Consider the following 22070-nt stretch of genomic DNA (forward strand, 5'->3'; position numbering starts at 1 on the left):
TGAACCTAAACGTGGAGTGAACGTTGCTGTGGCTGTACACAGTCATGAATGTTTAATGAGATAAGGATGAAGGCAATTAATGATTGTTAAGCAGCATGTTAAGTCACATAGCATCCGTATATTACAAATGATACTCTCTAATATGCCACAAATAACTGTTACATAAATTAACTGAAATATGGAGTGTGTACCGTATATGATGTTGATATATAACTGTGACAAGATGACTGACCACTATACAGTGACAGGACGCCCTTCTGCTACACACTCAAAAGTATGTTCGTCACAAAACAAGAACATACTTTTAGGCCATAGTACAAGTCAGCAAATTGGGACACAGCAATTTTGAGGTTGGTATTGTGCAAGTGTGTGGAACATTACTTCTCAACTCTGGGTTTAAAAAGCCATTAACCCAGGGTTAAGTCCTCAAGTGACAACATTTTAAAATCATTATGGGTACAGAGTTTCTGTTATGCTAGCATGTTAAACTGACATTAGAATTCTTTATAGTAACTGAGATCGTGGGTGATAGCAAAGAAGGGTGGTTAAAACACAAACTGATAATATCTTGAGGTGTGATGTCACTGGTTATTGTAAGAAACACACACACACACACACACACACACACAAGTCAGTAGTACTGCATGCTGTGCTCTGGTCAAAGATCTGTTTTCTGGTCAAAGATCTCTGTTTTTTTTTTTTTTCCACACCAACACATACAATTAGCCCGTTAGAAGTCCTCTCTGCCTTACTGTAGGGGATACATAACATATGTCTATATTTAATTAGTTAATTACTCATGAATAATACACTGAAAAATATAGCATTTATATAGCGATTTGTACAGACTGTAATGCAGATAGTAACGCAAAGAGAAAAGCATAATCATACTACTAAATCATATTATTCTGTCATTCTATTTTAATGTTCTAACAAAGTACAAAACTGTTTCAAAGCATTGGTACTAGTATGTATTTTTAAACTTTGTACCATGTTTCATACGTGTATGTCCCTAAATTAAATGCTTTCACCTCATATGAGCTATTTTCAAGCCTATATAAATTACAGCACAAGATATAGTTTTTCATATTTTGTTTTACTAGTGGGTGCAGGACACTTCAGTTTATTTATGTAAGTGAGAACAGCAAAATAAAGTAAAATTTGAACTTTTGACCTGACCATGTTTTGTTACATACAGTCGTGGCCAAAGGTTTTGAGAATGACACAAATATTAGTTTTGACAAAGTTTGCTGCTCAACTGCGTTTAGATCTTTGTTTCAGTTGTTTCTGTGATGTACTGAAATATAATTACAAGCACTTCATACGTTTCAAAGGCTTTTATCGACAATTACATGACATTTATGCAAAGAGTCAGTATTTGCAGTGTTGGCCCTTCTTTTTCAGGACCTCTGCAATTCGACTGGGCATGCTCTCAATCAACTTCTGGGCCAAATCCTGACTGATAGCAACCCATTCTTTCATAATCACTTCTTGGAGTTTGTCAGAATTAGTGGGTTTTTGTTTGTCCACCCGCCTCTTGAGGATTGACCACAAGTTTTAAGATCTGGGGAGTTTCCAGGCCATGGACCCAAAATTTCAACGTTTTGGTCCCTGAGCCACTTAGTTATCACTTTTGCCTTATGGCACGGTGCTCCATCGTGCTGGAAAATGCATTGTTCTTCACCAAACTGTTGTTAGATTGTTGGAAGAAGTTGCTGTTGGAGGGTGTTTTGGTACCATTCTTTATTCATGGCTGTGTTTTTGGGCAAAATTGTGAGTGAGCCCACTCCCTTGGATGAGAAGCAACCCCACACATGAATGGTCTCAGGATGCTTTACTGTTGGCATGACACAGGACTGATGGTAGCGCTCACCTTTTCCTCTCCGGACAAGCCTTTTTCCAGATGCCACAAACAATCGGAAAGAGGCTTCATCTGTGAATATGACTTTGCCCCAGTCCTCAGCAGTCCATTCGCCATACTTTTTGCAGAAGATCAATTTGTCCCTGATGTTTTTTTTTTTTTGGAGAGAAGTGGCTTCTTTGCTGCCCTTCTTGACACCAGGCCATCTTCCAAAAGTCTTGGCCTCACTGTGCGTACAGATGCACTCACACCTGCCTGCTGCCATTCCTGGTGGCACTCCGATCCCGCAGCTGAATCCTCTTTAGGAGACGATCCTGGCGCTTGCTGGACTTTCTTGGACGCCCTGAAGCCTTCTTAACAATGCAGTGGAAAGTTTTTTCGGGATTAAGTTAATTTTCATGGCAAAGAAGGACTATGCAATTCATCTGATCACTCTTCATAACATTCTGGAGTATATGCAAATTCCTATTATAAAACCTTAAACAGCAACTTTTCCAATTTCCAATATTTATGTAATTCTCAAAACTTTTGGCCACGACTGTACGTTGTTATCTGACATTATCAAGATAAATTTGTTCTGACACAGTTTAACTCTTGAGTTCTTGTCATATTTTATTTCACCATTTTCTAAACTATAGCAAATAAACTCTTGTTAATGTGAGACATTTTGAAGGTGTCTGAATAAATTTTGGTTTGACTGTATATGCAACACAGTCAACACAACACAAAAATAAAAATAAGCATGCACACGCACACCTTTACACTTTCAATGCATGCAATCAGCATCGTTTGTTCTCTGGTTGCCCGCTTCCCGAAAACAGCGAGCGAGACGCACAGGCTGCATTCCATGTAATCACCCAGGCTTTTACCAATACGGCCACAACGAAAAAGCCAGTCCAGGAAGGGAGCAGTCATGAGCTGTGCTCTCCAGCACAATAGCTTATTTGTTGTTTTGGATTCCCTTTCGCTCTGATTTTAAAGTACTTTTTAAAGGGAAAGAATGCATGTAAAATGCATCTTGGCTTAAAAGCCTATCAGCCACATCAAACCCTTCCTAACTATTTTAGACAGAAAAACAAAGCAGAGAGAGATCATGATCATGCCAGATCATGACCCCCAGTGCTCTATTAATCACAACAGCATAAAGTTAATGAATAAAAAGTATGAAATCTGTCGACTAAGTCTTAACAAAAAATTCAACAACAGATGTTAAAACAGATGCACAGCAGTTCACAATGCTTCACAGTTTACACCAATGATAACACCACAGTTTGTTTACACTTTCCCTGGCAACTGAACAGAAGTTAATCTAACTGACGGCCTACATCTTGTCCACACGTCCATATCACAGTATGGCTTTACCATGACGAGAGAAGGTGAACTATTGTGTTGTGCTCTAGGCTACTGGGCCTGTTAATAAAAAAAGAAGCCATTTCAATATGCACAGTTTACCCGTAATGTAATCCCAAAGGACAAACCCACACATGAAGAACTGTCTGGATTGATCACTTTACACGTTCCAGGAAAAGAAACATATCTTCTTTATTCAGCACCACTGAAATATAAGCATATACATACCACTGAAATATAAGACCCGCACACCATTCTAATTTTATACACAAGTCAAAAGTTTACATACTCCTTGCAGAATGTTCATTATTTTACCAAAATAAGAGGGATCATACAAAATGCTTTTTTTTTTATTTAGTACTGACCTGAATAAGATATTTCAAATAAAATATGTTTACATAAAGTCCACAATAGAAAATAATAGTTGACTTTATAAAAGTTTAAAAGTTCAAAAGTTTACATACAATAAAAGTTGATTCTTAATGCTGTGTTGTTACCTGAATGATTCATAGCTGTGATAGTTGTTCATGAGTTGCTTGTTTGGGGAGTCAACTATTACAGAAGGTTGAAACGCTCATTTATGCTTCAGAAGGAAAAATTATGCATTAAGAGCCGGGGGATGTAAACTTTTGAACAGAATGAAGATGTGTCAATATTTCTTATTTTGACTAAATATCATATTTTTCCATTTAGTACTGCCCTTCAGAAGCTACAGAAGATACATACATGTTTCCCAGAAGACAAAATAAGTTCAATTTACCCTGGTCTTCAAATTCAACATTTCATGATCCCACTTATTTTGGTAAAATAATTAACATTTTGCAGATTCTGCAAGGTGTATGTAAACTTTTGACTTCAGCTGTACTAATTTCAGACTATATTGATTTTTACAGGATATTTAATTGTGCATGCTCATTTATCCTATTAAAATGGGCATTATATGGCAGCCAAGGAAAAGTTAATGTTACAAACACTAACAATTTATTAACAGATAAATGCCAAATTCTGTAATGAAACTCTAGATGGCACAGGCTGATGGGTCGTTAATGCAAACTGATGATAATTCACAGCGTTAAATTACCTGGTAAAGCTTACTGCTTTACATTTAAATGGCTGGTTAGCATTCACTAGAGCATTTCGCAGAATGCTCTTTAGAGTTCCTCTGAAAACCTCCACCTCCCCAGCTCCACCTGTATAAATCTAACAGGTTATATTATATGCTACTTGTGCAGGAGCAGTATGTCTTAAATACTCACTGCACCATGTCAGCGGATGTATTGGCGCTAGCAAGTTCCTGTACTTGCTTTGCAGCAGCAATAACCAACAGCAGCAGCGTAGCAGATCTGTTCATGCATCCCTAATATATACTGTACATGTAGAGAAATTCTTTCTGTGCACATTTTCTTCACAAAAGACAACAAACTATAAATGCTGTGCATACAGGTTTGAGTTTTGTTCCTAATACGTGGAAAGTCAGGAGAGGGGGGTGGTGGTCTTGGGAATGTAAGGAATGTCCATTGTTTTGGCATTGAGTCTCCTTTGTTCCTTCTTGTTCCTTAGCGCAGCGGGCAAGGTCTTACCGTGAGACTGCTTTTTCTAGAAGCTTCCTGAGTTTGCCGTCTCTGTCTTTCATAACTCTCCTGCACGGCCTCTCCAAACCACAAGATCGTAAACTCATAGAGTGAAGTGCAACTGGGGTTTCTCCCAGAGAGACCAAGCAAGCTTTGATAGATGATGACTGAAGTGGCTCTCCACACTTTATTTCCTCATGAGAGCAGTGCTGCTTTTTTGCAGTTTTAATATCAGCATTTGGCCAGTTGGCTTTTTACAGTAGATTACAGCCATTGGTTCCTGTAATGTGAAATGCACATGGCTAAATGTGTCATTTATTAACTTCTCTTTTTCTATTTCAACTCTACCAAAAATGCTGAGACATGGAATAATTGTAATGATGAAATGTAATATGCATAATTTATCCATTTTTTTCTTATCCAAATAGTGTGAACACTGTGGTACTTTCAAACTATTCTTGTTTGTCTGAGCAGCCCAAATGTAGATGTAGTCAATTTCTGGCTCACCAAAGGTCACTCTGGGGTGGTATGAACAAGAAAACATGTTCTTCAATATCTAAACTGCACCTTTAAGAAACCAAATTTGAGTAATTATTTTTGCAATTCCCTTTGGTATCACTAGCAGCTCAGAACTTACCACTCAGAACTTTTAAGATTAATGCTGTTATGTATGGGTAATCTAGTGTAATAGTTTTCTCAGGCAAACGATGTACAATCAACGTGCCAATTCCTCAATAAATCCAGACGGATATGGCAAAGCAAGACAGCAACACTTCCCTCCCTCACGTGGCTTTCCTGTAAAAACCTACCCTTCCTTTAAGTCTGAACATGTGTGTGTGTGTGTGTGTGTGTGTGTGTGTGTGTGAATCTGAATTTCTTAAAACTATATGCCCGTAATCCAAATATGGTCTGCGTTTTAGACTTGGCTTGAGTCAGGCACAAAATACGCATTTCAAAACAGTTCTTCCGCCCCTGACAATGGTTATTTGCTGTAAATAAACATTTCTGTCCCATGGTTCCCAGCCTAGCTCCTAAAGCTGCTATTACAGTCAGCATGTGTAACAGGAAGTGGGAGTAGGAACTAGGAGGAACCAGACATTTAGAAATTTCAGAAGTACACTGTTCTTTATGGCAAGATGGGCACCACACCTCCAGACAGGGCACATCAGGTTTTGATAACCTCAATAGATCAACTGCAATTAAATTGTGTATATTATACATTTTCATTCTTGTAGCATTTAGTACTTACAAGAACTAGACTGGTATGCAACTCAAAAGGTGAAGACACCAATGTGAGCAATTAGAAGTTTGGGTCCAGGGAACAAAGTGCACGAAATCTGCATTCCAGACAGCTGCTGCTAAACAATAGAAAGTGTGTGTGCAGGAAAACAATACAGTGTGTCTCTGGACAAGCACACCACAAACATCCTTTAACTGTACAGAACACCTTCCCATTCACAAAGAGAAGTCAGGATGACACAACAGCTCTGTTTCAAAAATACACACATATACATACATACATATATATATATATATATTACTGGAAAATATAATTTTTTTGTAAGCCCTAATATTATTACAATGTAGTTATATTAAAATATTAAAAGGGAACCCCAAGCATTAAGACATGTGTGGCTTAATATAACATAATTAATGTCTCTTACTGAAATATGTAGTAGAAAACCAATGAAACATTTACGCTACTAAAAAAAATCACATCGTTTTAAACATTTTTTGGACTATCGGGGCACCATTATTTCGATGACATGAAATGGTTGCACTTGGTGAGCTACTGGCACTACCTGTTGCTATTTTACCACAACACAACTCAGAAAATAAAATACTGATAGGATGCCACATTGTGTGGCTTCTGGTTGTCATTTTCAGTCGAAGTGATGCAAGTCTTCACTTCTTTTCTAGCGAAAAGAAGAGGAGGAAAGAATGGGAAGGTGCCTGTGGACAAATAAAACTGCCTAAAGACTTGCGTCTTTGTTCTCTCCACTTTAGCCCAGATGGCTTCGAGGCTTTTAGTAGACCACAGCTACTGAAAGAGCTTACAAACCACAGAGACAAGAAACTCTTGATGCCATCCTGGCAGGATGTAAACATTTCACTCGATATTTGGGGGCGTTTAAACTTCTTGTGGAAAAAAAATAAAAATCGATGGTATGGCATTTGGTTCTATCGCCACCTGTAAGCTGTAAACAACAGGTAGCATCAGTATCTCACTGAGTGCAACCATTTCATGTCATCAAAATAATGGAGCCCCAATAGTCCAAAATATGTTTAAAACGATGTGGATTTTTTTTTAAATAACATAAATCTTTCGTGGGTTTTCTACTACATATTTCAGTAAGAGACAATGTTATATTAAGCCATACAAGTTTTAATAGGGGTTCCCTTTAATTAAAATGCTAAAGCATATACACTAGTGTTTTGCACAATATATGCTTTGTATTTTTCTGCTTATTAGAATACTGTGCTGTTAGATCAGATGTTCCACCCTGCAAAACCATTTCAGGTCCATTTCTAACGATTGACGGGGAGGTTGGCATTAAACGCAAACAAAAACACACACAGACAAACATCTCTGTCCTGGTGCTAACTGAATAGTCATACATTCCTTGGCCTTGAAATGGAGGTGGAAATGAGCCCTGCGTGATGCATGTGACCTTTACTGACGTCCAAAGATGAACACACAGACACACACACACGCACACACGCACACACGCACACACGCACACACGCACACACGCACACACGCACACACGCACACACGCACACACACACACACACACACACACACACCTCACATTCACATAGTCACACTTAGTCTTTCAGCTGTAAATCAGCCATGAAGAATCTCGTTTTCAAACAAAACACGTTTAACCTTCTTAGATGTTGCAAAAAGGGTAATTGTGTGTTTTTCTAAAGGTTAAAAGTGAGGAACGGTGACCTTGAAAAGTTGGTAAAGCCATTTGAATGTTCTCACATGGTGGCAACTGTACTGGCCTTAAATGACACAGCTGTGTCTATGTTTGATAGCCAAATATGAATAAACATGCATTCTAACAAAGCCAATGCATTAGGCTTCAGGCTGCATGCAAAAAGACAAAATATACAGCGATTGTCTATCCAAACAGAACAGTCAAATTTGATGCCTTGAAGGCAGAGTCCCACTGGTGTAACTAACCCACAAACAGAAGAACACAAAACACACATTCACACACACAAAGAGGTGTGCTGCCTAGAAAACCACAGCAAGAGGGAAACCACAGGCAGGGTAATAACACTAAGACTGCAGCATTTCTGACATGCCGCCAAATAAACGGATGTAAAAAGAAAAGGAATTTTTTCCATCTCTACACCCCTCTCCTCTGCCTCTCTCCTCACTCCTGAACCTCTGACTTTGTGGCTAGCTTCTGCAGAGCTGGTGTTTGGATGGCTATCCTAAACCTGGAGGTTTAAAAGTTCATTTTTTTTTTTTTTACTAAAAGCATGTTTTCAGTCTGAGATTGTAATTACAAAATCTCATACCTTAAGTGCACTCAAGTAGGTTATGCTTTGTGAGAAACCTCATGAGAATTCTTGTGTTTTGAGAATCTTTTGAGTGAGGGGTTGGAGAAAAATAAACAACATATTGAATTGGTTTATTTACTACAGATAAGATAAATACAGAATGTCAAGAGGTTAGAGGATGTCGAGAGATTGAGAATGAGGGTAATGATTATAAAATGAGGTCATAGAAGTTTAAGATTATTGAAGCTATAGTGTGAAGTGTTGCAGAAACTAAGTAGAAACTAAAATAAGATTATACAGGCTACAGACTCCTTAGTGTTTCAAGAATGAGGTTATTAGACATAACTACATTTTTACCAATGCCGGCATTTATTCAAATTTCTATACAATTTTATCTAAAACTTCACAAAATTACAGAGAATTTTGAGGACAGAATATGATGTTTTACAGAGATTACAGAATTAGCCTATAGAGATTATAGAATGTTAATTTTAAAATTATAAACTTGAGAGCAATATAGAATGAGGTTATAGTCTACATAATGTTAAAAAACTCTACAGAGTAAGGTTATAGAATGTTGAGAGTTTTTAATTATAAACTTTTGAGAGTGCATAGAATGAGGTACATATAGAATGAGATTATACAGCCTATATAATGCTAAAAAGCTACAGAATGAGGTTATAGAATGTTGAGTTTTTAAAATTATAAACCTTTGAAAGCATATAGAATGAGGTACACAGATAGGTTACATATAGACTGAGGTTATACAGGCTACATATAGAATGAGATTATATATAGACTACATACATGTTAAGAAGCTACAGCATAAGATTATAGAATGTTGAAAGGTTTTAAAATGATAAACGTTTGAAAGCATATAGAATGAGGCTATGCAAGCTACACATAGAATGAGGTACATATAGAATAAGATTATACAGCCTATATAATGCTAAAAAGCTACAGAATGAGGTTATAGAATGTTGAGTTTTTAAAATTATAAACCTTTGAAAGCATATAGAATGGGGCTATACAAGCTACATATAGAATGAGGTTATACAAGCTACAGAATGAGGGTATAGAATGTTGAGAGTTTTTAAAATGATAAACTTTTGAGACCATATAGAATGAGGTACACAGATAGGTTACATTTAGACTGAGGTTATACAGGCTACATATAGAATGAGATTATATATAGACTTACATAAATGTTAAGAAGCTACAATCATAAGATTATAGAATGTTGAAAGGTTTTAAAATGATAAACGTTTGAAATAGGGCTGTAACGATACGCGATATGAAACCGAAATCGCGACACTCAGATCCACGATCCTGTGTCGCGGTGTAATAAGGGAGAATCGCGACACACCCCGTGACTACCTTTCCAATCATGTGATGCCTGCCTGCAAAAGTTGAGCTAGTTGAAGAAGAACGTGAGGAAACATGGCAACCAACCCAGAGATTGCGGACCCTCCCTCCTCATTTAAGTCAGCAGTATGGCAACATTTCGGAGCTGTATGATCCATAAAATACGGAGAAAGGCTATTAATAAAGAAAAAAATCCAGAAAATGCGTGTAGTATAGCCTGCGCAGTAAAAATACAATTATGTGTAAAATGTCATAGTAAACTGTGTCTGACATGAAAACCAAGCTAGTCATTGTCCCATAAAATGACAAATAGCAAATAACACATATAGTATTTTCATTACGTTTCATTTATTTTGTTTTTGTAAAGTAAAATGAGACCTTGTTGTTTGCAATACGTTTACCCCGAGCCCGCGTCGCGAACACCAGCTCGACCGCAAAACACTTTCACTATGAGAGAAAGCGGCAGCCGCGCAGAGATTCCACCGCTTGACGCGTCCCATGTGAAATGGCTTTTAAACGGTCTTCAGACAGAGCGCAAACACAGGCACGGGACCGTTTGAGAGCAGCGTCAGCGTGTACCGGATTGAGTCCAAAGAGCAAATCCCGTGCATGTCACCCGCACTGCACCTGACAGATAAATATTATTCCACCGTTACGTCAGTTATAGCGGTTTACCCGTCGGGTAGGACTCACACACACAAAGAATCTTGCATCGCTAGCAGGTTTAAAGAATTTGACATCTTGACAATTTTATCACTATCATGTTAAATGTAAAAAAAAAAAATTCAGTGACAGACAGACCTTATCAGTTGTTAATTTTAATACAGAAGGTTTTTATTAAACCTTAAAATGTGACCTTGTATGTAAAACTAAAAAAGCTATTGAAATTTTTTTTTTTTTTAATAAATCTGTTGTTTGATTTTCAGTTTCATGTTTTAATTTTTGTTCAAAATATCGTGATACGTATCGTATCGTGAACTCAATATCGGGATACGTATCGTATCGTGACCTAGGCATATATCATTACACCCCTAGTTTGAAAGCATATAGAATGAGGCTATGCAAGCTACATATAGAATGAGGTTATAGAATGTTTTTTAGAGTTTTTTTTATTTAAAAACTTTTGAGCATATAGACAGACGTTATACAGGCTACATATAGAATGAGGTTATACAGGTTACATATAGCATGAGGTTATACAGGCTACATATAGCACGACGTTATACAGGCTACATATAGAATTAGATTATACAGGCTACATAATGTTAAGAAGCTTCAGAATAAGGTTATAGAATGTTGAAAGATTTTAAAATGATAAAACTTCTGAGAGCGTATAGAATGAGGTTATATGGGCTACATATAGCATTGGTTATACAGGCTACATATAGAATGAGGTTATACAAGCTACATAATGTTTAGAAGTTACAGATTAAAGTTACAGAATGTTGAGAGTTTTTTAAATAAACTCTTGAGTGGACAAATAATGAGATTACAAAACAAAACTTTGAGAATCAAATTAGAGAATATTAGGATGTTAGAGAATGAGGTTTCAGAAAATTTAAGACAGAAAATGAGGTTATAAAAGCTATACAATATCAGGACTGTTGGTTAAAAGAATGAAGAGATGAGACTGGGTTCATAGAGCAGGAAGAAGGGAGGACAGTATAAATAAGTGAGAGGGGAGAAAGAAGATGAAAGAGGGAGGTGTGTGGGATGTACACTAAGCTGTCTGGTAGCTGCTAATGCAGCGAAGCCTCAACACACTGGAATGTGCTGGACTCAGTCGACTGGACGTCCAGTCCAGACTCAACAACAACACACATAGCACCTCATTTACCCTGCACACATAAAGCTACCAATAAAACATAAATGTTTATCAAAAACTGCAAGTGAATGCATCAATAAAATGTTTCAAATGTTTGCGAGTGTGCGCACGCGTTGGTTACACGCCTCGTCTGCGCCTCTGCACACAGCCACAGTGAGGCACTATCACATGACACTTTGACCGTCCACATGCCTGGAAATGGGAAAAACCCCTGTGGTCAGACTAAACGGACTACCACTGACCTGGATACAGCTTAACCACTTACTCCCTGATAACTGCAGTTATACTGATATCAAAAGATCTGATCCTAGAACAGGCCACTCTGAGTGAGTCAAACAGGGTGTGTCTGTCAATTTTGTCTGTCAGGGGTGACAAAACTCTCATGTCTGCCAAACTCTGCTGACGTCAACTCGCATCACGCCAGCTAAAATAAACAAGAGACACATAATCAGAGGCTACTGGTGGATTTAACCACTGTGCAGATGCTCGCCCTCAGTGAAAAACTGTATATCCTGGTCATATCCTCTAGGTGTGATGTTTCAGAAATCAAAATGGCAGTTTCACTATAAAGGTGTGATCACATTAGTGAAATTTGGCTAGATTTTGCAGGGAAAAAAGGCCTATTGTCTACTGTCAATAGTGTAGTGACGTAAGTCTAAAGTCACTTTCAAACCAACGCAGCACAACTGAACCCAATGCAAAATCTGCAAAGGGAAATCTTTCACTCTCAGACGAAATTCGTGATTTTGAACTCTGAAAATTTGCCAAACAATGTGATTGCAATTTATCTTTAAATCTCCTGACACAAGCAATTCCAGAGTGGGCAGCTCAGGCCAGTGTTGCCACATTGTGGACAAACTAATTAGTGCAAAAAAGTAATTAAAGCGCATATGAAAGCCGAGCATACACCATACCATCGTTTCACTATAAAAATGCGATCTTTTTAGCAAAAATTTCAGCAAACTTTTGAGGGCAAAAAATTGGTCAACAATGTATGAAGCACACACAGAAGTTACTTTTAAAACAAGCAGCTTTCTGTTGGTTAAAGTGGTGGTTTCACATTTAAAATTTTTACCCGATGGGAAGTATACGAAGTAGGGCTTCCCCTACGGAATAAACATAAAAAAGTTAATTGCAACTTTTTAATCTCACAATTCTGACTTCTTAAAATTGTGGGATGTAAACTCATAATTGCAAGAGAGTTCTGAGGGGAAAAGAGACTGATATTTGCTTAGAATTGCAACTTTATATCTCCCAATTCTGACTTAACTCGCAATTCAGACTTTTTCTCAGAATTGCGTGATATAAACTCACAATTGTAAGTTATAAAGTCAGAATTGCGAGATTTAAACTCTTAACTGCAAGAAATAAAGTCAGAATACAGGATATAAACTCAAAATTCTGACTTTTTTCTTGGAATTGGGAGTTTATACCTTGCAATTCTGACTTTATACTTCACAATTGTGAGTTTATATCACACAATTCTCAGAATTGCGAGGTTGTATCATGCAATTCTAAAAAAAAAGTCCGAATTGCGAGATGCAAACTCGCAATTATGAGAGAAAAAGGTTCGAATTACCTTTTTTAATGTTTTTATTCAGTGGCAGAAATGGGCTTCCATAGTGAAGTGAGATCTTTTGCACTCCTACTACTGTATTTTGTCTGTAAATGCAAATGTTACTGTACTTTAAGTCAGTATATGCATGTTTGTGTCTGCTTACCTTCGGACAACGATTTTGAGAACCCTGTAAGAACCTTTGATGAGGATGAGAGCTTCTTGACGGGAGCCGTAGAGAGCAGATCCGTTAATGTTCACCAGTTCATCCCCCACTCTCAACTTCTTACACTGAGCTGCCTTTCCTCCCTCTTCTATCTATAGGAGAAACAAAGAGAAACAGTTAAAAGTTAAATATTATATTTATATGTGTGTCATACACATTCACACACCACAGAGGGAGAAAAAGATTTGAGGTCTTCTGAAGAAAAAGACCATGTTATAACAGATTGTCTTCTTCTGTCAAAGAGGACTTGAGTGTTTAAATTAGATCACACAAACTCGACAGAACTTACTTACAGATAAACACGTTTACCCACACAGCCTTGTCCATTTCACATGTAACCACTTCCTTTTTTTAAAAGCTTAGGACAGAGGGGTCAAAAGGCAAATATACATACAACGTGTACAGCCATTCATCAAACATGCATACAGACACACAATACCCAGTTATTCCATTAGGGACTCTCCTACATAAAATAGTACAAAGGGTCAGAGATCAGCTCCAAAGCCACGTAATTCCCATACACAAAACATTAGCCTAGTCAAAACATACACAATCACACTTTCACTCAGTCACGAACATATAAATCTCAGCTTACAACATAAACACACACCTTTTATGTTTGGGGGACACACATACATTGCAACAGAGTATCATATTCATTTTGATGTCTTACATTAGAGCCCATTTCTCTTTAAACAAATCCTGCCATCAAAACATAGAGCTAATGCCACAAAGCTTTCAAATTGAAGTCACATTTCTCTTTTTAGCGGCTACCGTCATGGTGCGAACCAGGGGATTTAAACTATATATTCAGCCCCAGAAATACATTCTTACTAGAGTGTTAATAGTTTACCAATATACAGTTATTTATACTATAAAAATAATCCCTTAGATTATAAAAAAAAATGGTTCATCATGAAATTTAATTAAAAATGGTAGTTTAAACTACCAATGCTGTGCTTGTGGTGCATTTTCTCTGCATTTTTTGCTGAGTTCAGCATGCAACGTGATGCAAAAATCTGGATGTTTTTTTCTTTATTTTGCAGCCAAACCAGCACACATGCTCAAGTACAACAACAACAACAACAAAAAACATGTTCAGATACACATGCGATTATTTTGCAACAAGTGAGCCCCTGTGTTTCAACAATGAAACCAAATCTTTCTGAAACATGTTCACACGGTTTACCATTTTGTTAGACTCATCTAATGCCAACTGCCGGCCTGCATTGTAGAGTAAACAGATGCATATGTGTTGTGTGTGTGAATGCGCGTATGCGGTGAGCATTGCAGGAATATTTGAATGTGGTTTTTGAGGAGATCAAAGACAGAATGTGTCCAGAGGGGCATAAAGGGAATATTCATGCGGCCGGAATAAAATGCTCGGTGGGGGACAGTGAGTGTCGGGATGTGGGTAGAGTTCATACTTCATGAAGTATTCAGATTTTGTCTCATAAGCAGGTCCAGACAGAATCTGGAGACGTTTTTGCATTTTCTGTGCTGATCTTGAGGGGAAATCTGCCGAAATCTGTGAAATGAATTTAGACAGGATAAAATGTTTAACAGACCTGAGCATACACGGTAGCTGAACGCTTAATCAAAACTTCCAACATATTTAATAACTCGAACATGTAAGAAAAACACTGTGAAGGACGGAAATTCTTATTCTGTGGAAACCTGCAATGTTCAGCAGGTTAGCTGTTTACTTGTCAACTCAAGTGACTTGAAAGAGCAAACACTTCAAAGAGACCAGTTATGTTTTTAGGGACACAAGAGAAGAGAAGAGAAGAGAAGAGAAGAGAAGAGAAGAGAAGAGAAGAGAAGAGAAGAGAAGAGAAGAGAAGAGAAGAGAAGAGAAGAGAAGAGAAGAGAAGAGAAGAGAAGAGAAGAGAAGAGAAGAGAAGAGAAGAGAAGAGAAGAGAAGAGAAGAGAAGAGAAGAGAAGAGAAGAGAAGAGAAGAGAAGAGAAGAGAAGAGAAGAGAAGAGAAGAGAAGAGAAGAGAAGAGAAGAGAAGAGAAGAGAAGAGAAGAGAAGAGAAGAGAAGAGAAGAGAAGAGAAGAGAAGAGAAGAGAAGAGAAGAGAAGAGAAGAGAAGAGAAGAGAAGAGAAGAGAAGAGGTGTGATATATTAGGGAAAAAAATATATTATAATATTTTTTAGTACTTCCTTAAAGGTGACATATCATGAAAATCTGACTAGATATAATTGGGTCCCAGGTGCATCTACCAACCCAGGAAATGTGAAAAAGGACAACCCAGTAACTAAGCCCTTCTCTGCAAGCATGTGAAAAAACGTGCAGATCTTATTATAATATTACAGCCTCTTAATTTACACGTTTCCACACACAGCGCCACCATTGTGTTTTCGGAAGCAACAACGGTGTGTAAAATGTGTGTAAAAGTTTGAGCAGAGCATGCTACTGTTTTGTAGTTGGCTGCACAGACGAGCACAGAACACTATTTGGAGTCCCAGCCTTTGAGGAAACAAGAGAGCATTGGATTTATTGATTTATTTACTGTATATTACGCTGCTGCCACACAGATCTAATATAAATTTTTTTTCCCAGATGTTTACCTTCACAGATATAACTGACTGTTTGTACTAATGTGTTTTCTACATGAATTTGTGTGTATTTGACAGTTTAAGCGCAGTAGGACATGAAAGAGAACTTAGTTTAGTATTCAGATGGCAGGTGACAGCCGCTTTCTGTGTGCGTGCTTCAGATGTGTGTGCTCAGGAAACCCTATATCAGTTTAAATTAAGTTTAAACTGATATGGCTTCAAAATGGATAATTTTGTGCGATAGACATGATAATCAAATCCAAAAAGATGTTTTTTAGCAGAGTATCGAGTTACGAGCTGTAAAGGCACAGCTCTATTCTGATAAAGAAGGCGTGGAGCAGCAGTTCTTTTGCATTCAAAGTGACATGCATGAAAACAGCATGCTTCTGCTTCTACTCAAAATCTTAATTTCCAAAATGATATAATAAATGATCTGTGGGGTATTTTGAGCTGAATCCTCAAAGACACATTCTGGGAACACCTGAGACTTATATTACATATTGTAAAAAGAGGCATAATAGGTCTCTTTTAATATTGACAATTCAACAATATTTTGCTAATTGTTTTGTGCATGTGTGTGTGTTAGTACCTTGTCATGGCCTGTCATGGATAAATGACACTAAAACTGCCAGTAGGTCCCTACAATAAAGCCTTAATGAGTCATTATTTTAATTATTCATTCAAACAATTAATTCAAAATGGCTGATTCATTTAGAAACGACTGACTTTATGAATGGATCATCGAATCATTTTGCTCGAAAAGAGATTGATTCAGGAATAAAACACAGCAGTGTCATGCACCAATATTCGAGGAAACAGCATTCTCTGTTTGTACGATTGCGTCATTCCAAACCTGTAAGACCATCTTCATTCGCGTCACATGGACTGTTTATGTCCTTACTACATTTCTGGGACTTGAACGTAGTTGCGTTGCTGTCTATGCAGGGTCAGAAAGCTCTCGGATTTTATCAAAAATATCTTAATTTGTGTTCTGAAGATGAACAAAGGTCTTACGGGTTTGGAACCACATGAGGGTGAGTAATTAATGACAAAAATGTCATTTTCAGTGATGTTAAATAAATGACTGTCTACTTCTTTAGTGAACGAGGCATGCAGTCTTTCTCCTATATTCTGCTGGTTTAAGATGCAAAATAGCTGGTTGCATGTAATGGAAACATTATTCAGATGTATGGTCACAATTACAGCCTCGCTGAGGACACTGCTCTTTCTTGCTCCGTCCCTCCTTCCCATCTGCTCCAAACAGACTGTTTCCACGGGATACTATAATCAACATCCTCAAAGCCCTTCAGCCTGGACCACAGGGGCTTCATATCAATTCTGAGAGGTTGCACGTGTTTGTTTGTAACACAGATGACACTTGCTGAACAGTTCTTTTTCCAGTGGATGAGTGTTCCATCTCAGAGACCTGAATTTGTGCTCTAAATCCAATAAACCTTCTGTGCGAGTCTAAATGAATCTGGTCTACAGTATGTTCTCCAGGTGTACAGGTGCAGGCGAGAAGTGATGTAGCCTAACCTTCCATTAGTTCATTAAACTCAAAACAAACACAGTCTTTTTCCACCCTAAAATCCAGTCTGCTGCACACACTCCACTGGAAAAAGCCCGGTAACCCTCATAGCAGGTATGTTTTATGGCAGGATATGTAACATTGTTGCACAAAGTGAACAAATTCACATAGTTGGCAGGCAAACCCGAGTACCCCTTGGCAATAAAACAAACTTACACGCATCGTCTTACCTCATAAGCTGCTCAGAACTTCCACAACTCCCTGCGAGGAAGGGGAACCGGGCAATCAAAATAAAATGAGAGGGAAGATGATAAAAGAGTGTTCATCTGCTGTCCTCCACTAAATCTGTTTAACGGGCACCCAGGGCCATGATGTAATGGCACTTCATCCGTGCATGTTCACTCTCAGCTCTCGTTGGATTATTTAGAAGAACTTTTGCAAACTGTTGGCGCACCACATGGACCTCACTGAACCTCTATATCCTCGCTCTCTCTCTCTTTCCTGTATGCCCACCCAGCAGTCTCCTTCTCCCACTCTTTCTTTCCTTTCCCTTGAGCTCATGTTCTCCTTCGAGGCTTGATAAAAATAAATGCAACCACACCTATGTTCCATTAGACTTGTGCGTGTATGTGTGTTTGTGCGTGTGCACGAGTGTTTGGTTTGGGCATGGGCACGACTCGCTCCCTGGTGATCGTGAAATTAAGTTCACAAAGGAATCTTTATGGAGGGTTGAACAGTCCTACGTGACAAATCCTTTTCGGTCTCCCCATTCCTTTAATCTCCCTCAGGAGCAACCACTCCTTACATGCCATGCGAAGAATAGGAATTTCCGTACCCATTCTTCAAACGTGACCTGGTGGAAAATACAGTCGAGGAGGTGAATGTTAGGGGAACTTTCTGTGTTTATAAAACACCCGAGATGAGTAGTGAGGGTAGAGACTGCAGCAAACAAACGGCACCACTGTGACTACTTTCCAGTCACTCCTTTTTGAGATAAAATATGGTCTGACTTTTAGCTAAAGAAGGCGAGAAACGCCTTAAATTACAAGAGAAGGACTAGAAAATTATAAGTCCCATGATGGGAATAGTTTTAATACAATAACGGCTTTGAGAGGCTATTCGTAGTTATGCTGTCAGTGTACCGAAAAATGCATTTGCACTCCCAGGCTCGGAGACCACAGGAGGGAGGGGTGTCTGTTTGTGTCGGACAGCGATGAAGCAAGCTAGTCTTCACCTCTCCCTGTACAATATGATTGCTAAATTCAGCACAGAGGAAATGTGGGCTGACCCAGAATTACACACTGCATACAATCCAGTATTAAAGGTCCCATATTGTACACATTTCTGGAGGTTTATTTTAGTTGTTGATGTCCTTAAGAATATATATTTGCGGTATAAGTGCCAAAATCCATCTCAATATATTTTTACAGCTCCTTTTTTAGGAGCTCTGTCAAAAACAGGTCGATTTTGGCCCATCTAATTATTATTCATGAGCCTCTCTTCTGATTGGCCTGTTGTTTTCTGAGTGACGCACAGCCAGGCCAATCACAGGTAACTACGGTCATGTATCGTTGTAGCCGAACCCAGAGCCATAGAGAGAGCCTAGCCTGCTGATACTCAACAGGATATTTCAGAATGATCATTAATGTTTTTTTCTTTTTCAAACACCGAATGCAGTAAGCTACATAACTGTTGCTTTAGTAAAGCCCCTTTCACAATGCGCGCTGATTCTGGAAAATTACGGGAACGAGCGCTGTGTGAACAAAAGCCAGAACCATAAAGGCAGTGTTGCAGTGATGATGCACCTTACCCTGCGACTCTTCACGACAAAAAAATACGTGCAAAGTGGAATGAAGCGGCGATCGAGCAGAGCCAGCTCCTCACTATCAGCGCTGAAGCACAGTTTGTTCAGGTTAGTTTCAGTTTAGTGAAATGTACTAGAGGTCGACCGATATTGGTTTTTACCGATACCGATAGCTAGGTTGGACCACACTGGCCGATACCGATTAATTAACCGATAGATTTTGAAAATGGATATTGAAGGGCAACTAAAATAGTGCTCTACGATTTAAAAAAATAAATACTAAACCATACTTTGTAAATGAATAAAAATATTAATATTAATTATAAATTGATCATTAAAGTTACTTCATAGTTCATTAATGTTAACAAAATGAACTTCGAAATTTAACAATATATCAGTAAATGTTGAAATTAACACTTTAACAAGGAACAACACTTCTATTCTACAGCTTTCATCAATCTTAGTTGATGTTACAAATAGGCTCATTGTAAAGGGGTGGGAATCTTTAAATTTTAACATTTTTTTATTATATAAGCAGGCTACTTTTTAAAACAATTACTTATTTAAAATTAGTGTTCTTTAAGTGTCGGCAAGTTTACAGAAATAGTTATTGTTTTTTTCTTTTTCGTTTGATTATTACTGATGAGATCAGACAGTGGCTGCTTTAACAGGCTGCATTCAAACGAATGCAGATCTATTTCGATGTATCAGATATTTTGTCCTGCTCTGAAAACATAACTGACTGTGTGTACATCAGTTTCGTATAAAAGTATTTGAAAATCCAAGTGCATTTAACCGCATCTGCAATCAAGCTTTTTAGGACGAACAAACACAAAGAGCAATTGAAAGTCTGTCAGTGCATCTACTGCATTACAAACGGCAGAAATGAAGGCACATGTAAAGTCAAAAACTGCGATTGATAGCTCACACGGTCAAACAATACACACTTATTAGCTCACTGTGGAAATTCTGTGCAATGAAGCCAGCCGCGTTTCTGGCGCGCACGCGTGCCATATGCGGGAAAAACACACGCTCATTGAAGAGAGGATTGAGATGCGTCTGAGAATCTATTTTTCACCCACCCTTAATGAAACCGAACAAAAGTGCAGCGCTGTGTTGCGCGGACAACTTGCAGGTATCACACACACACAGGACGCGTTGTATAGTTCAAGCATAAATCTAAAACAGTTTATTTAATCACCAAACGGGCAAATGTTTACTTCAAGAATGATCAAAAAGCGGCAAAGGTTAGTTTAAACATGAAACGGAAAGAGAAAGTGCGATCTATATTGCAGCCATTTCAGAAACAATTTCTTTTCACATTTATGTTTAAATATGATTTGTTTTTGTTTTGTTTCAGTTTAATATGTTAATTACGAAAGAAGTTTGTGTAATTTGTAAATGTCATAAAGGACGTGGTATGAATTGGACGGCAATACGCCAGGAGAATTGGAGAGGGTCAGACACAATTTTTGACCACTTCGTACGTTTTTATTTGTGGAAAATCCCTTCTTTAACGAATTTCGTTTTGTATTATTTTTATCTTAATTTTTAATAGATATTTTTGTTGATCAGTTATTAAAATCAAATAGGAACAGGAAAATGGCATTGTGAAATAAAGTGCGTAACAAGATGCAAACTCACCATGCTTCAACGGCCTGAAGAAAAGGCTAAAACATAAATTATAGCTCATATTAAGCATACAGACTTAATTAGAGCTACAGAAATACAAATAGTTTGCTTAAATGCACAATACTTAATTTTCCAGCCCAGGGTCAAGTCTTTATGAACGATGTGGGACAGATGTGTAATGTAAAACTAAGGCGCGCTGTGACTGATTTTGTCGGCTGAATGAACACAGTTTGCTTTCTCATGTCTTTAAATCTGCAACTTTACTGGCTAAAAATATGAACAGCTGGATATAAATCAATACAAATATATGGTAACAATCCTGGCATTAAACATTGGTCTGGGGCTTAACCTCTCATACTCCATGACAGCGGAGCGTGAGCCGCTTCAGCAAAGAATGCAACCCGGAAAAACCATCGGCATGGATTTTTGCCGATAACCGATAGTTCGGCCAATCAACTATCGGTGCCGATTAATCGGCAAAACCGATACATCGGTCGACCTCTAAAATGTACGCATCACATTACATCTCACATCCAAACGTCACATGTCTTTATGGGTTGTGTGTAAAGCACGCACAGATTCCGGAAAACAACTGTGAATGAACCAAATTAAACAACTCCAGAACAAATCATGGGACACATTATCCGTGTATTTACCGGAATCGCTGTGTGAAAGAGGCTGAAGTTGACGTGCCACTGGTCTCTTATATTCACGTTGTTCTGAAGCCTGTGCAATGATGTAGTTTCGACATCTATAGACTGAACAGGGTTTTATAGATTAGTTTCCGTGTTGTTGTTGCTTAGCAATGTTATGGACGCGATGTTTTCTGGGTTTGACAAAAGGAGGGTGGGACGGTGGTTGGTGACTGAAGGCGGTGACTGAGTAGATCGGACGTCACATCGTTACGGAAGTCACAGCGGCTTGTGAAAATGAACAGCTACTTTAAGCAGGCTGTGTGCAGTTTACTGTGGATTGACTGTTTTGAAACTCATATGGTAGTTACATAGCCCCTAGACCTCAGTTATCATGAAAAAAGCCAGGAAATTTCGATTTTGAAAATATGGGACCTTTAAGTAGAAAACACCCCAAAAAAAAACACTCTCTAGTTCTGAGTCAGTACATAAGTTTGCCAAAACTCTGCTAGTGTTATAGGTAGTTGCCAAGGCAATGCTAATCAGCTGCTAAGGTGTTCAGAGTAGGGATGGGACAGTTACTGACATCAAGGTATCTACCTCATTCTTTAACATGGAAGTAAGCCTATGGGCGAGACTTC

At 38.2% G+C, this 22070-nt stretch overlaps 1 protein-coding gene across 1 annotated transcript in view; it reads right to left on the minus strand.

Annotated features, from left to right (window-relative positions):
• The window catches only part of shroom4 (shroom family member 4), a 60155-nt gene that overhangs the window by 20164 nt on the left and 17921 nt on the right, over positions 1 to 22070 (minus strand). Inside the window, exon 2 of the mRNA XM_073836279.1 lies at positions 13213 to 13364. Within this exon, the coding sequence (XP_073692380.1) occupies positions 13213 to 13364 (152 nt within the window). The remainder of the gene's footprint in view (positions 1 to 13212; positions 13365 to 22070) is intronic.

The sequence above is a fragment of the Garra rufa genome, chromosome 3 (genome assembly GCF_049309525.1).
Source record: "Garra rufa chromosome 3, GarRuf1.0, whole genome shotgun sequence".
NCBI classification, from domain to species: Eukaryota; Metazoa; Chordata; class Actinopteri; order Cypriniformes; family Cyprinidae; genus Garra; species Garra rufa.